The sequence below is a fragment of the Lucilia sericata genome, unplaced genomic scaffold, assembly GCF_015586225.1.
Source record: "Lucilia sericata isolate MDLA Ls3-8-SP2 unplaced genomic scaffold, ASM1558622v1 Contig001816F_arrow, whole genome shotgun sequence".
Lineage (NCBI taxonomy): Eukaryota > Metazoa > Arthropoda > Insecta > Diptera > Calliphoridae > Lucilia > Lucilia sericata.
In genome coordinates, this window is record NW_023995714.1 from 15928 (window position 1) to 31324 (window position 15397).

General features: G+C 30.6%; 1 protein-coding gene across 1 annotated transcript in view; it reads right to left on the reverse strand.

Annotated features, from left to right (window-relative positions):
- Positions 1-5497: 5497 nt before the first annotated feature.
- The window catches only part of LOC119612729 (activated Cdc42 kinase-like), a 37091-nt gene continuing 27191 nt past the window's right edge, over positions 5498-15397 (reverse strand). The window contains 2 exon segments of the mRNA XM_037968581.1: positions 5498-6078; positions 6146-7654. Of these exon segments, the coding sequence (XP_037824509.1) occupies positions 5887-6078; positions 6146-7654 (1701 nt within the window). The 3' untranslated portion in view covers positions 5498-5886.

Genomic DNA, 15397 nt, shown 5'->3' on the forward strand with positions numbered 1-15397 from the left:
TTATGTCACATACCTACATTGAGATCTCATACAATACGTGTGGTCCTACCGATGAGCCCCGCATGTTTAAGTCAAGACTACGGAATGAAGGCGATGACAAGGATGCCGAAACGAAGGACGAACAATACCCCCAGGCACCGTTTCTCATATACAGTCACCGACAGTGTGCGTATACGGTGCACGATAATGGGCTCTTTGCTTTGGGTGTGGACGACTATGCACGCACAGACAACCACCCCTTGCCACGTGTCGATACAATAGGTATCGGTTTTCACTACATCGACAGCGGAAACTTTTTCGAACGCACAGACTTTTCAGAGGCGGACAACCAACCCTTCACGGATATCGAAGGTAACGAGTCTTTTCGCTCCAACGTCAACAAATACTACTGTGATGATTTTCGGCTCAAGTTTGACGGGCGCGAGTGCTATGCGAGTGCTGGCGAGAAAGTGTTTAGTTTCCTGGTCAGCTGGGCACTCTACAATGTATGCCAGTACGAAGTACGTTATGCGGCCACAGGGGTCACAAACACCGATGTGCAAAAACTCAGCTTACCACCAATCAAGTACAAGGTACGCCATCAGACCCTCAATAGTTGGAAGTTCAAGGCCATTGTCGAGAACTTAGGCGAAGTTGAGGCCATGCTGATGTTTTGCTACCTGCTCGTACTCGCGCAACTTGGCCAAGCTTTCATCCCAATTTTCTCGAGGACACCGTCACACCCACACTGCTGCACATAGCCGAAAGTGTATTTCTCACACAGTCGTACCATCCGGCCATACGAATGTTTACTCGTACCCTAGCCAAAGTGACTCGCACATCGGCAAGTTTCATCAAAATGGTGGACGTGGTGACAACGGTAGCCGGTGTTCTTGATCTCTTCGATATTGGTTTTGATTTTTTCAATATGAACAAGATAATGGATACAGGCACAATACAACAGTATAGGAAACAGGACGTTGCGCAAGGCGTACGGCTGCGGCACCGTCGAGTACTCACCCGTGAGCTTCATTGCAGATGTGCGAGTACCTCAAGCTGCACGAAAAGTGGAAGACGACATCGAATACCGGTAAATACTCTAACGAGGAACCAGTCACTGAGGAGTCTGTCACCGGTAGTGGTGAATACTCCAGCGAGGAACCCATCACCCACAGGGATGAATACTCGAACAAATATGTCGGTACAGAAAGCAGCACCGTTATGAAGACATAGAGTCCACCTTTCCAGACTACACAGAGGACAACGATGTGCATATGGAACCCATGAATCCCTCCACTATCTTGCGCATCTCCACTCCGTCAGTCATTTACGACAAAGAGAACCAAAAGTTTATCGAATTTTATAGAAAATTTTGTCTTGAGACAAAGTTTTATAGAAAATTTTGTCTTGAGACAAAGTTTTATAGAAAATTTTGTCTTGAGACAAAGTTTTATAGAAAATTTTGTCTTGAGACAAAGTTTTATAGAAAATTTTGTCTTGGGACAAAGTTTTATAGAAAATTTTGTCTTGAGACAAAGTTTTATAGAAAATTTTATCTTGAGACAAAGTTTTATAGAAAATTTTGTCTTGAGACAAAGTTTTATAGAAAATTTTATCTTGAGACAAAGTTTTATAGAAAATTTTGTCTTGAGACAAAGTTTTATAGAAAATTTTGTCTTGAGACAAAGTTTTATAGAAAATTTTGTCTTGAGACAAAGTTTTATAGAAAATTTTGTCTTGAGACAAAGTTTTATAGAAAATTTTGTCTTGAGACAAAGTTTTATAGAAAATTTTGTCTTGAGACAAAGTTTTATAGAAAATTTTGTCTTGAGACAAAGTTTTATAGAAAATTTTGTCTTGAGACAAAGTTTTATAGAAAATTTTGTCTTGAGACAAAGTTTTATAGATAATTTTGTCTTGAGACAAAGTTTTATAGAAAATTTTGTCTTGAGACAAAGTTTTATAGAAAATTTTGTCTTGAGACAAAGTTTTATAGAAAATTTTGTCTTGAGACAAAGTTTTATAGAAAATTTTGTCTTGAGACAAAGTTTTATAGAAAATTTTGTCTTGAGACAAAGTTTTATAGAAAATTTTGTCTTGAGACAAAGTTTTATAGAAAATTTTGTCTTGAGACAAAGTTTTATAGAAAATTTTGTCTTGGGACAAAGTTTTATAGAAAATTTTGTCTTGAGACAAAGTTTTATAGAAAATTTTGTCTTGAGACAAAGTTTTATAGAAAATTTTGTCTTGAGACAAAGTTTTATAGAAAATTTTGTCTTGAGACAAAGTTTTATAGAAAATTTTGTCTTGAGACAAAGTTTTATAGAAAATTTTGTCTTGAGACAAAGTTTTATAGAAAATTTTGTCTTGAGACAAAGTTTTATAGAAAATTTTGTCTTGAGACAAAGTTTTATAGAAAATTTTGTCTTGAGACAAAGTTTTATAGAAAATTTTGTCTTGAGACAAAGTTTTATAGAAAATTTTGTCTTGAGACAAAGTTTTATAGAAAATTTTGTCTTGAGACAAAGTTTTATAGAAAATTTTGTCTTGAGACAAAGTTTTATAGAAAATTTTGTCTTGAGACAAAGTTTTATAGAAAATTGTGTCGTGAAACAAATGACACAAAGAACATTTTGTCTTGACATAAAGTTTTATAGAAAATTTTGTCTTGACATAAAGTTTTATAGAAAATTTTGCCTTGAGACAAAGTTTTTTAGAAAATTTTGCCTTGAGACAAAGTTTTATAGAAAATTTTGTCTTGAGACAAAGTTTTCTAGAAAATTTTGTCTTGAGACAAAGTTTTCTAGAAAATTTTGTCTTGAGACAAAGTTTTCTAGAAAATTTTGTCTTGAGACAAAGTTTTATAGAAAATTTTGTCTTGAGACAAAGTTTTATAGAAAATTTTGTCTTGAGACAAAGTTTAATAGAAAATTTTGTCTTGAGACAAAGTTTTATAGAAAATTTTGTCTTGAGACAAAGTTTAATAGAAAATTTTGTCTTGAGACAAAGTTTTATAGAAAATTTTGTCTTGAGACAAAGTTTTATAGAAAATTGTGTCGTGAAACAAATGACACAAAGAACATTTTGTCTTGACATAAAGTTTTATAGAAAATTTTGTCTTGACATAAAGTTTTATAGAAAATTTTGCCTTGAGACAAAGTTTTTTAGAAAATTTTGCCTTGAGACAAAGTTTTATAGAAAATTTTGTCTTGAGACAAAGTTTTCTAGAAAATTTTGTCTTGAGACAAAGTTTTATAGAAAATTTTGTCTTGAGACAAAGTTTTATAGAAAATTTTGTCTTGAGACAAAGTTTAATAGAAAATTTTGTCTTGAGACAAAGTTTTATAGAAAATTTTGTCTTGAGACAAAGTTTAATAGAAAATTTTGTCTTGAGACAAAGTTTTATAGAAAATTTTGTCTTGAGACAAAGTTTTATAGAAAATTTTGTCTTGAGACAAAGTTTTATAGAAAATTTTGTCTTGAGACAAAGTTTTATAGAAAATTTTGTCTTGAGACAAAGTTTTATAGAAAATTTTGTCTTGAGACAAAGTTTTATAGAAAATTTTGTCTTGAGACAAAGTTTTATAGAAAATTTTGTCTTGAGACAAAGTTTTATAGAAAATTTTGTCTTGAGACAAAGTTTTATAGAAAATTTTGTATTGAGGCAAAGTTTTATAGAAAATTTTGTCTTGAGACAAAGTTTTATAGAAAATTTTGTCTTCAGACAAAGTTTTATAGAAAATTTTGTCTTGAGACAAAGTTTTATAGAAAATTTTGTCTTGAGACAAAGTTTTATAGAAAATTTTGTCTTGAGACAAAGTTTTATAGAAAATTTTGTCTTGAGACAAAGTTTTATAGAAAATTTTGTCTTGAGACAAAGTTTTATAGAAAATTTTGTCTTGAGACAAAGTTTTATAGAAAATTTTGTCTTGAGACAAAGTTTTATAGAAAATTTTGTCTTGAGACAAAGTTTTATAGAAAATTTTGTCTTGAGACAAAGTTTTATAGAAAATTTTGTCTTAAGACAAAGTTTTATAGAAAATTTTGTCTTGAGACAAAGTTTTATAGAAAATTTTGTCTTGAGACAAAGTTTTATAAAAAAGTTTGTCTTGAGACAAAGTTTTATAAAAAAGTTTGTCTTGAGACAAAGTTTTTTTGTCTTGAGACAAAGTTTTATAGAAAATTGTGTCGTGAAACAAATGACACAAAGAACATTTTGTCTTGACATAAAGTTTTATAGAAAATTTTGTCTTGAGACAAAGTTTTATAGAAAATTTTGTCTTGAGACAAAGTTTTATAGAAAATTTTGTCTTGAGACAAAGTTTTATAGAAAATTTTGTCTTGAGACAAAGTTTTATAGAAAATTTTGTCTTGAGACAAAGTTTTATAGAAAATTTTGTCTTGTTTATAAAAAATTTTGTCTTGAGACAAAGTTTTATAGAAAATTTAGTCTTGAGACAAAGTTTTATAGAAAATTTTGTCTTGAGACAAAGTTTTATAGAAAATTTTGTCTTGAGACAAAGTTTTATAGAAAATTTTGTCTTGAGACAAAGTTTTATAGAAAATTTTGTCTTGAGACAAAGTTTTATAGAAAATTTTGTCTTGAGACAAAGTTTTATAGAAAATTTTGTCTTGAGACAAAGTTTTATAGAAAATTTTGTCTTGAGACAAAGTTTTATAGAAAATTTTGTCTTCAGACAAAGTTTTATAGAAAATTTTGTCTTCAGACAAAGTTTTATAGAAAATTTTGTCTTCAGACAAAGTTTTATAGAAAATTTTGTCTTCAGACAAAGTTTTATAGAAAATTTTGTCTTCAGACAAAGTTTTATAGAAAATTTTGTCTTCAGACAAAGTTTTATAGAAAATTTTGTCTTCAGACAAAGTTTTATAGAAAATTTTGTCTTCAGACAAAGTTTTATAGAAAATTTTGTCTTCAGACAAAGTTTTATAGAAAATTTTGTCTTGAGACAAAGTTTTATAGAAAATTTTGTCTTGAGACAAAGTTTTATAGAAAATTTTGTCTTGAGACAAAGTTTTATAGAAAATTTTGTCTTGAGACAAAGTTTTATAGAAAATTTTGTCTTGAGACAAAGTTTTATAGAAAATTTTGTCTTGAGACAAAGTTTTATAGAAAATTTTGTCGTGACACAAATGACACAAAGAACATTTTGTCTTGACATAAAGTTTTATAGAAAATTTTGTCTTGACATAAAGTTTTGTAGAAAATTTTGTCTTGACATAATGTTTTATAGAAAATTTTGTCTTGAGACAAATTTTAATAGAAAATTTTGCCTTGAGACAAAGTTTTCTAGAAAATTTTGTCTTGAGGCAGAGTTTTATCGAACATTTTGTATTGAGACAGAGTTTTATAGAGAATTTTTTCTTGAGACAAAGTTTTATAGAAAATTTTCGATTTTTTATAAGAAATTTTGACATTCTTTTCTTTTCTTAACTATTGGTAATATCGAAATGGAAATAATCTGTAGAACTAAAAACTGTAGTCAATAGTTTGTTATAGTTTTTAATAAATGTTCGATTTTTATTCTTTATAAGATCATCATGGTTACACAAAAGGCACTTATTCACTTAATGAATGTTAAATAATGAAATGTTAAAAATATAAAAACTTACGTCTAATAACGTAATTAAATGTTATTTAAAAAATAATTTGATCATAATAAGTACAAAAAAAGTTAAATTTGCAAATTTTCTTCGAAATTTCTTAAGGTTACGTATAGACAAACATAGAAATGCATGCGTTAATTAGATTTTTATTTCCCGTAGAAAAGATATCTCAAATTTCTTAATAGTTAATAATATAAAATATATAAATTAATAATATAGTTAACCATAGTTAATTAAATAAATGGAAAACCAAGTCTATTTTAATTAAATATGTTCGAGTGCTCAAGTCTTTAAACTTTTGAGACGTCTGGCTGTGGTATGCAGATCCCAGTCGTATTTTAGTAGATATTCCACCGTCTCTGGTAAATCCAAATTCATGTCGTTTAGTATATTTTGTAGTTTAATGATCTTAATGGCCTTATGGACATCCCAGTCTATGAATTCCAAAGATTTTAAGCAGCGTTCGGGAAAGCTCTGGTAGTAAAATAAGAAATTATGTTTTATACTTTTAAGAATTTAGGAAAATTAATGTCATACTCACATCCTTTCCCAAAACCTTCATCATTATGCGTACTTCATCCGAGTCTACTCCTCTCTCATGACCTTTAGGTTTTTTATCGGAAAACTCTAGTAAATCCTCGCAACTAACGGAATTGCAATCGTTTAGACGATTAACTGCTGCCGAAAATAATTCTGCTTCGGTTAGGGGTTTAACCAAATCCGTTTTAAGTGTTGCATCATCTGCATCTGTAGTTTTAGTCATGGCTTGTTCTACAGATTGTCGTACTTTCTTGAAGAGAGCATTGCCCGCAAGCTCATTATCCGCCTTTAAGGGTTTCGTTGCTGTTGTTGTTGAGGTTTTAGCTAAAAATTCCGCCGATGTTGTTGCCACTACAGAGGGCGGTATTTGATCAAAGCTTTCTTCGGTAATTTCTATGGTGGTTTTGGGTAAATCTTTAGGTTTTTCCTCTGTCACAGACACTTTATTATCCAAACTTTCACTAGATTTTTTATTATCCGTATTCTGTTTATTAAGTTTGGCCATACTTTTGTCAATATCTAAATTCCTTAGTTCATCTTCATTCACATATAAACCACTTGCTAGTTTTTGAGCATCAAAGTCCACTTCTTTACTCTTGTGATAGTGATCCTTTTGTATGGAGAAATTGTAAAAACCATCGGTAACATCGGGAGATTGTAAAACTTGATCTTTATTTGAATCCGCCTCCAAAATAGATTCGAACTGTAAAGAGGCTGTATCATCGGAGCCTATATTCTGATAGGTTCTTTCTTCTTTGCTAGAGTCACCTTGGAGTTTCGAAGTATTTTCATATTCTGCCATATTATTATTGTTGATATTAAAAGGTTTGACTGTGGACAAGTTGCGCTGATTAGAATTTGCTGTTGTGTTAGTTTTAAGCAATGAGGTTTTATCTTCATCACCCATGACTCTATTGAGGGTTCGTTGCACCCCATTTGCCGGTATGATTAAAGGATACTTGCGTACATGACGTTTGGGATTAGCCTGTATATGTTTTTTACCCTCTTTGGGTGGCAAAACTGGCAAAGAATTTGACTCTCCTTCCTGGTTTGGCGAAGTTGTGGTTTGTTCTGGAAATTTATATGAAGTACTGGTAACATAACTAGGACTTTCACAGGGTGATATATTATCACCCATACGATTATTTAATGCTGGATTGCTGTTCATATCCATGGCATGATTGGCATCTTTTAACAAACCCAACTCAGCTTTCCGCAAACGATTAGCGGCGCCTCGTGTGGGTAAGGTGGTAGGTCGTGGTGCATTTTGTATAGGCGGTATTACCAAATCATGTTCATTTGCTGCCGATCTCAAGGGTATCGTGGATATAAATTCATCACTATCATTTTTCAAATGACACGAACGTCTTGGCAATGTCTTGGACGACTTCAAGGGAAACTGTGTCGCCTCCTGTTTTCTCAACAGGCATGCGGTTGTATCGATATCCATGGTGTGTTTACGTTCAATTAAGCTATTGTAAGCTTCACGTCCCTCATCACCGATAATGGCCTAAAAGTTATCATGCAGAAGAGTTGAAAGAAAACAAAAAATGGGGGAAAACAAAAATGAAAACATAAGAAACAAAATAATGTATAAGTAGGGAAATAAAAAATGTAATAAAGCAAACTAAAAGTAAAAGCAAAAGTGGAACAATATTGAATCCTATTTTAATTACAGGAAGTATAATTGAACTGAACTAGAACTGAACCTAAAACTGAACTAATGAACTATAACTGAAATAGAACTAGAACTAGAAATGACTAGAACTGAACTAGAACTGAACTAGAAACTGAACTAGAAACTGAAACTAGAAACTGAACTAGAACTGAACTAGAACTGAACTAGAACTGAACTAGAACGAAACTAGAACTGAACTAGAACTGAACTAGAACCTGAACTAGAAACGAACTAAGAACTGAACTAGAACTGAACTAGAACTGAACTAGAACTGAACTAGAACTGAACTAGAACTGAACTAGAACTGAACTAGAACTGAACTAGAGTGAGTGGGGGTGTGAGGCTAGGGCAACTGAACTAGAACTGAACTAACGAACTAGAACTAGAACTGAACTAGAACTGAACTAGAACTGAACTAGAACTGAACTAGAACTGAACTAGAACTGAACTAGAACTGAACTAGAACTGAACTGAACTAGAAACTAGAACTGAACTAGAACTGAACTAGAACTGAACTAGAACTGAACTAGAACTGAACTAGAACTGAACTAGAACTGAACTAGAACTGAACTAAACTGAACTAGAACTGAACTAGAACTGAACTAGAACTGAACTAGAACTGAATTAGAACTGAACTAGAACTGAACTAGAACTGAACTAGAACTGAACTAGAACTGAACTAGAAATGAACTAGAACTGAACTAGAACTGAACTAGGACTGAACTAGAACTGAACTAGAAATGAACTAGAACTAGAACTGAACTAAAACTAGAACTGAACTAGAACTGAACTAGAACTGAACTAGAACTGAACTAGAACTGAACTAGAACTGAACTAGAACTGAACTAGAACTGAACTAGAACTGAACTAGAACTGAACTAGAACTGAACTAGAACTGAACTAGAACTGAACTAGAACTGAACTAGAACTGAACTAGAACTGAACTAGAACTGAACTAGAACTGAACTAGAACTGAACTAGAACTGAACTAGAACTGAACTAGAACTGAACTAGAACTGAACTAGAACTGAACTAGAACTGAATTAGAACTGAACTAGAACTGAACTAGAACTGAACTAGAACTGAACTAGAACTGAACTAGAACTGAACTAGAACTGAACTAGAACTGAACTAGAACTGAACTAGAACTGAACTAGAACTGAACTAGAACTGAACTAGAACTGAACTAGAACTGAACTAGAACTGAACTAAAACTAGAACTGAACTAAACTGAACTAGAACTGAACTAGAACTGAACTAGAACTGAACTAGAACTGAACTAGAACTGAACTAGAACTGAACTAGAACTGAACTAGAACTGAACTAACTAGAACTGAACTAGAACTGAACTAGAACTGAACTAGAACTGAACTAGAACTGAACTAGAACTGAACTAGAACTGAACTAGAACTGAACTAGAACTGAACTAGAACTGAACTAGAACTGAACTAGAACTGAACTAGAACTGAACTAGAACTGAACTAGAACTGAACTAGAACTGAACTAGAACTGAACTAGAACTGAACTAGAACTGAACTAGAACTGAACTAGAACTGAACTAGAACTGAACTAGAACTGAACTAGAACTGAACTAGAACTGAACTAGAACTGAACTAGAACTGAACTAGAACTGAACTAGAACTGAACTAGAACTGAACTAGAACTGAACTAGAACTGAACTAGAACTGAACTAGAACTGAACTAGAACTGAACTAGAACTGAACTAGACCTGATAGAACTGAAATAGAACTGAAATAGAACTGAACTAAACTGAACTAGAACTGAACTAGAACTGAACTAGAACTGAACTAGAACTGAACTAGAACTGAACTAGAACTGAACTAGAACTGAACTAGAACTGAACTAGAACTGAACTAGAACTGAACTAGAACTGAACTAGAACTGACAGAACTAGAACTGAACTAGAACTGAACTAGGAACTGAACTAGAACTGAACTAGAACTGAACTAGAACTGAACTAGAACTGAACTAGAACTGAACTAGAACTGAACTAGAACTGAACTAGAACTGAACTAGAACTGAACTAGAACTGAACTAGAACTGAACTAGAACTGAACTAGAACTGAACTAGAACTGAACTAGAACTGAACTGGAACTGAACTAAAGTTATCTAGCAAAATTGCATTTAAATTAAAGTCTATTGACCTAAATTGGTAATTATAATGCATACATGGGAGTAGTTAATTATATCGACTAATTAATTGACGATTTCATTAGCATTAAATTGAAAAAAAATTATAATTATTTTTTTTTTTCATTAGCATTATTTTGTCTAATGGTAATGGTTTTTAATGAAACGATTTCATTAGTAATTATTTCAAAATAATTTTCATTACCATTATTCAATGGATTTTAAAAATTTTCGAACATTAGTTAGGATTTCGAAATTAATTTCGAATATCCGAACATTACAATGTATTGTCATTAGGTGAAATCATGTATGCCAAATTTCATCACATTCGGACTAAAAGAACTAGTTTTAACAGCTTTAAAAATTTTTCGAACACGAGTTCGAATTTTCGAAATTTTTTTTTTTAGGTTTTATGACACAGAGATTAATTTAAAAACATAAAAAATTTTTCGAAAATAACTTCGAATTTTCGAACTTAATTTCGAATATTCGAACATATTATTGTATTGTCATCAGATGTACTTATGACTGCAAAATTTCAGCCAATTTGGGCTACGGGAACTGGTTTTAAAAGCTTTCAAACCTCGAATCTTCGAAAAATTTTTCTTAATATATTTTTCGACAATTATAAATACTAATTAAATTCGTTTTTGAAAATTCATTATCAAATTCATTACCATTATCAAAAAAAGTTATAATGAAAAAAATATAATTTTCATTAAATGGTACTTAAAATATTTTCATTACAATTTTTTCTATAAATGGTAATGAAATTTTAATGCTTAATGAAAAATTCCCATGTATGATATAATGGTATTAAGTGGGCACTGATAGGTGTTATTTATATAGAATTTTGACCCGTTTCTATTTCAGAAGTTTTGTTACGAACCGAATGTAAATAATTAAAACTTGCATATTATTAAAGGGTTATAATAACTTTTTGATATTTATTATTTTGTTTCAATATAACTTTTTGTTTTAAATAATTTATAGAAAAATGTTTGTTTAATGTTTTTCTTGTTTAATTTAAAATACAATTCCACAATGAAATGTTTTTTTTTTTTTTTTTTTTTTGTAAAATATTAAGATTTTTGTTAAGAGTAATTTATTAAAGATTCTATAATATAGAATCTTAAATAGTATATAATTATATATGAGTAGATAATAAATATATGTATTTATGTATTTATGCAGCAAACACGAGAGGAATTATTATTTTTAATATTTTTCTTTTGTTGTATTAAATAGTTAATTATTTATTTTTTTTATGCATTTATGCAAGTATGTATGTTTATTGTATGTATAATAATTGTAATAATATCATAATTTTAGAATTGAATATATCGGTTTAGTTTAGTTATAAGCTGGTGTAAGTTAGAATATTTTTTAGATTTTGTTTTTTCAATTTCATATTGGAGTATATTTTGGACATTAGCTCAGGATGTATTAAGAGGTTTGATTTGATTTTAAATTGTTCATTTTCTTTTTTGGTTTGTTTAAGATTAGAATAAGTCTTGAGGTATGATTAATTATACATATTTTAAGTTTAAGAACTCATAAGTTTTATGAAAAGAAAACGATATTATCAGTCAAAGAGTGCGTATGAAATGTTATGAAAAGCACGTTTATAAAATACCAAGAAAAGGATATCATTTGGCTATAGAAGCTTTTTTAATTAAAGTATAATTAATATAATTATTTTTCATGAAACACTTATTACGTTAATAAATGTAATTTGATTAAAAATCTAAAAAAATAAAATTTATAGCACAACCTTAATTACTAACTTTTCATTGGTAAAGAGATTTGATTTTATAAAACATAGTTTTACTAAGGCGAACACATATTTTAAAAATACACAAAAATTTTTTCAAAAAAAATATATGTATAAAAAATCTCATAAAATATGAAGCTAATAACAAAAATTGCGGGATAGAACTAGAACAGAACGAAAACTGAACTAGAACTAGAACTGAACTAGAACTGAACTAGAACTGAACTAGAACTGAACTAGAACTGAACTAGAGCTGAACTAGAACCGAACTAGAACTGAACTAGAACTGACTAACTAGAACTGAACTAGAACTGAACTAGAACTGAACTAGAACTGAACTAGAACTGAACTGAACTGAACTAGAACGACTGAAACTAGAACTGAACTAAACTAGAACTGAACTAAACTAGAACTGACACTAGAACTGAACTAGAACTGAACTAGAACTGAACTAGAACTGAACTAGAACTGAACTAGAACTGAACTAGAACTGAACTAGAACTGAACTAGAAATGAACTAGAGGAACTAGAACTGAACTAGAACTGAACTAGAACTGAACTAGAACTGAACTAGAACTGAACTAGAACTGAACTAGAACTGAACTAGAACTGACTAGAACTGAACTAGAACTGAACTAGAACTGAACTAGAACTGAACTAGAACTGAACTAGAACTGAACTAGAACTGAACTAGACTGAACTAGAACTGAACTAGAACTGAACTAGAACTGAACTAGAACTGAACTAGAACTGAACTAGAACTGAACTAGAACTGAACTAAACGGAACTAGAACTGAACTAGAACTGAACTAGAACTGACTAGAACTGAACTAGAACTGAACTAGAAACTGACTAGAACTGAAGCTAGAACTGAACTAGAAACTGAACTAGAACTGACTAGAACTGAACTAGAACTGAACTAGAACTGAACTAGACGGAACTAGAACTGAACTAGAACTGAACTGAACTGAACTATAACTGAACTAGAACTGAACTAGAACTGAACTAGAACTGAACTAGAACTGACTAGAACTGAACTAGAACTGAACTAGAACTGAACTAGAACTGAACTAGAACTGAACTAGAACTGAACTAGAACTGAACTAGAACTGAACTAGAACTGAACTAGAACTGAACTAGAACTGAACTAGAACTGAACTAGAACTGAACTAGAACTGAACTAGAACTGAACTAGAACTGAACTAGAACTGAACTAGAACTGAACTAGAACTGAACTAGAACTGAACTAGAACTGAACTAGAAACTGAACTAGAACTGAACTAGAACTGAACTATAACTGAACGAGAACTGAAACTAGAACTGAACTAGAACTGAACTAGAACTGAACTAGAACTGGAACTAGACTGAACTAGAACTGAACTAGAACTGAACTAGAACTGAACTAGAACTGAACTAGAACGTGAACTAGAACTGAACTAGAACTGAACTGAACTGAACTAGAACTGAACTAGAACTGAACTAGAACTGAACTAGAACTGAACTAGAACTGAACTAGAACTGAACTAGAACTGAACTAGAACTGAACTAGAACTGAACTAGAACTGAACTAGAACTGAACTAGAACTGAACTAGAAACTGAACTAGAAACTGAACTAGAACTGAACTAGAACTGAACTAGAACTGAACTAGAACTGAACTAGAACTGAACTAGAACTGAACTAGAACTGAACTAGAACTGAAACTAGAACTGAACTAGAACTGAACTAGAACTGAACTAGAACTGAACTGAACTAGAACTGAAACTAGAACTGAACTAGAACTGAACTAGAACTGAACTAGAACTGAACTAGAACTGAACTAGAACTGAACTAGAACTGAACTAGAACTGAACTAGAAACTGAACTAGAACTGAACTAGAACTGAACTAGAACTGAACTAGAACTGACTGAACTAGAACTGAACTAGAACTGAACTAGAACTGAACTAGAACTGAACTAGAACTGAACTAGAACTGAAACTAAACTGAACTAGAACTGAACTAGAACTGAACTAGAAACTGAACTAGAACTGAACTAGAACTGAACTAGAACTGAACTAGAACTGAACTAGAACTGAACTAGAACGAACTAGAACTGAACTAGAACTGAAACTAGAACTGAACTAGAACTGAACTAGAATGAATAGAACTGAACTAGAACTGAAACTAGAACTGAACTAGAACTGAACTGAAGAACTGAACTAGAACTGAACTAGAACTGAACTGAACTAGAACTGAACTAGAACTGAACTAGACAAACTAGAACTGAACTAGAACTGAACTAGAACTGAACTAGAACTGAACTAGAACTGAACTAGAACTGAACTAGAACTGAACTAGAACTGAACTAGAACTGAACTAGATCTGAACTAGAACTGAACTAGAACTGAACTAGAACTGAACTAGAACTGAACTAGAACTGAACTAGAACTGAACTAGAACTGAACTAGAACTGAACTAGAACTGAACTAGAACTGAACTAGAACTGAACTAGAACTGAACTAGAACTGAACTAGAACTGAACTGGAACTGAACTAGTACTGAAGTAGAACTGAACTAAAACTATTAAAATTACGCTAAAACATATAACTTTATTATTAAAGAATTTCAATTCCGCTTTTCAATATTCAAAAAGGTTATCTTATAAAAAAACAACCAGTTGATATCCTTTTCTTATGTGTATGCAGTTTTATTTTGTTTTTGTTTTATTCTTTATATAAGTATTTAATTCTCAACATTAGAAACCCTTTTAACTATTTATTCAAATATCAATTAACTCTCTAAATAGTAAATTTTAAATTTGTTTTAATTTGATTAATTTTTTTTTTTAATTCCTTTTCTTTAATATTTATGTATGTCAATCAGACCTGGGATAAATGCATTAAATGTGTTAATGCATTAACAATTTTTTCTACATTAAAAAAAATTAATGTTAATGCAAGTTTATTGCATTAACATTAACATGGGTACATTTAATGCATTAAATTTGCATTAACATTAAATATTTTTAAATTTAATGCATTAATTTTACATTAACATTAAATATTTGTGAAATTAATGCATTAATTTTGCATTAACATTAAATATTTTTGAATTTAATGCATTAATTTTTCATTAATATTAAATAATAAATAATAAAATTAATGCATTAATTTTCCATTAACATTAATGTATAAAATAATTTATAAAAATAAGAATACAGCGCTAAAGACCTCGGTCTAACTAAATTCAAGTAAAATTGAATGTGTTAAAGTCCTTTCTAATAAGTCCTATACTCGATAATACATATTAGAAGAATAGTATCACTTCCCAGATATTCCTTTTTTAGTTTATTTTGTTAAAGTCCTTTCGAATAAGTCCTATACACGATAATACTTATTAGAAGAATAGTATCACTTCCCAAATATTCCTTTTTTAGTTTATTTTGTCTGTGGAATCTTGTATAAATATCATATTTAAAACACACAAGTTTGAATGGAATATAGGAGTTATTAGAAAAAACTTTAACCTATTTAATTTTAGCTGTACTTAGTTAAATCGAGGTCTTTTGTACTGTGTTTTTATTTATGTTTATCAATTTTTATATATATTAATGTTAATGGAATATTAATGCATTAATTTTATTGCTTATTTAATGTTAATGTAAAATTA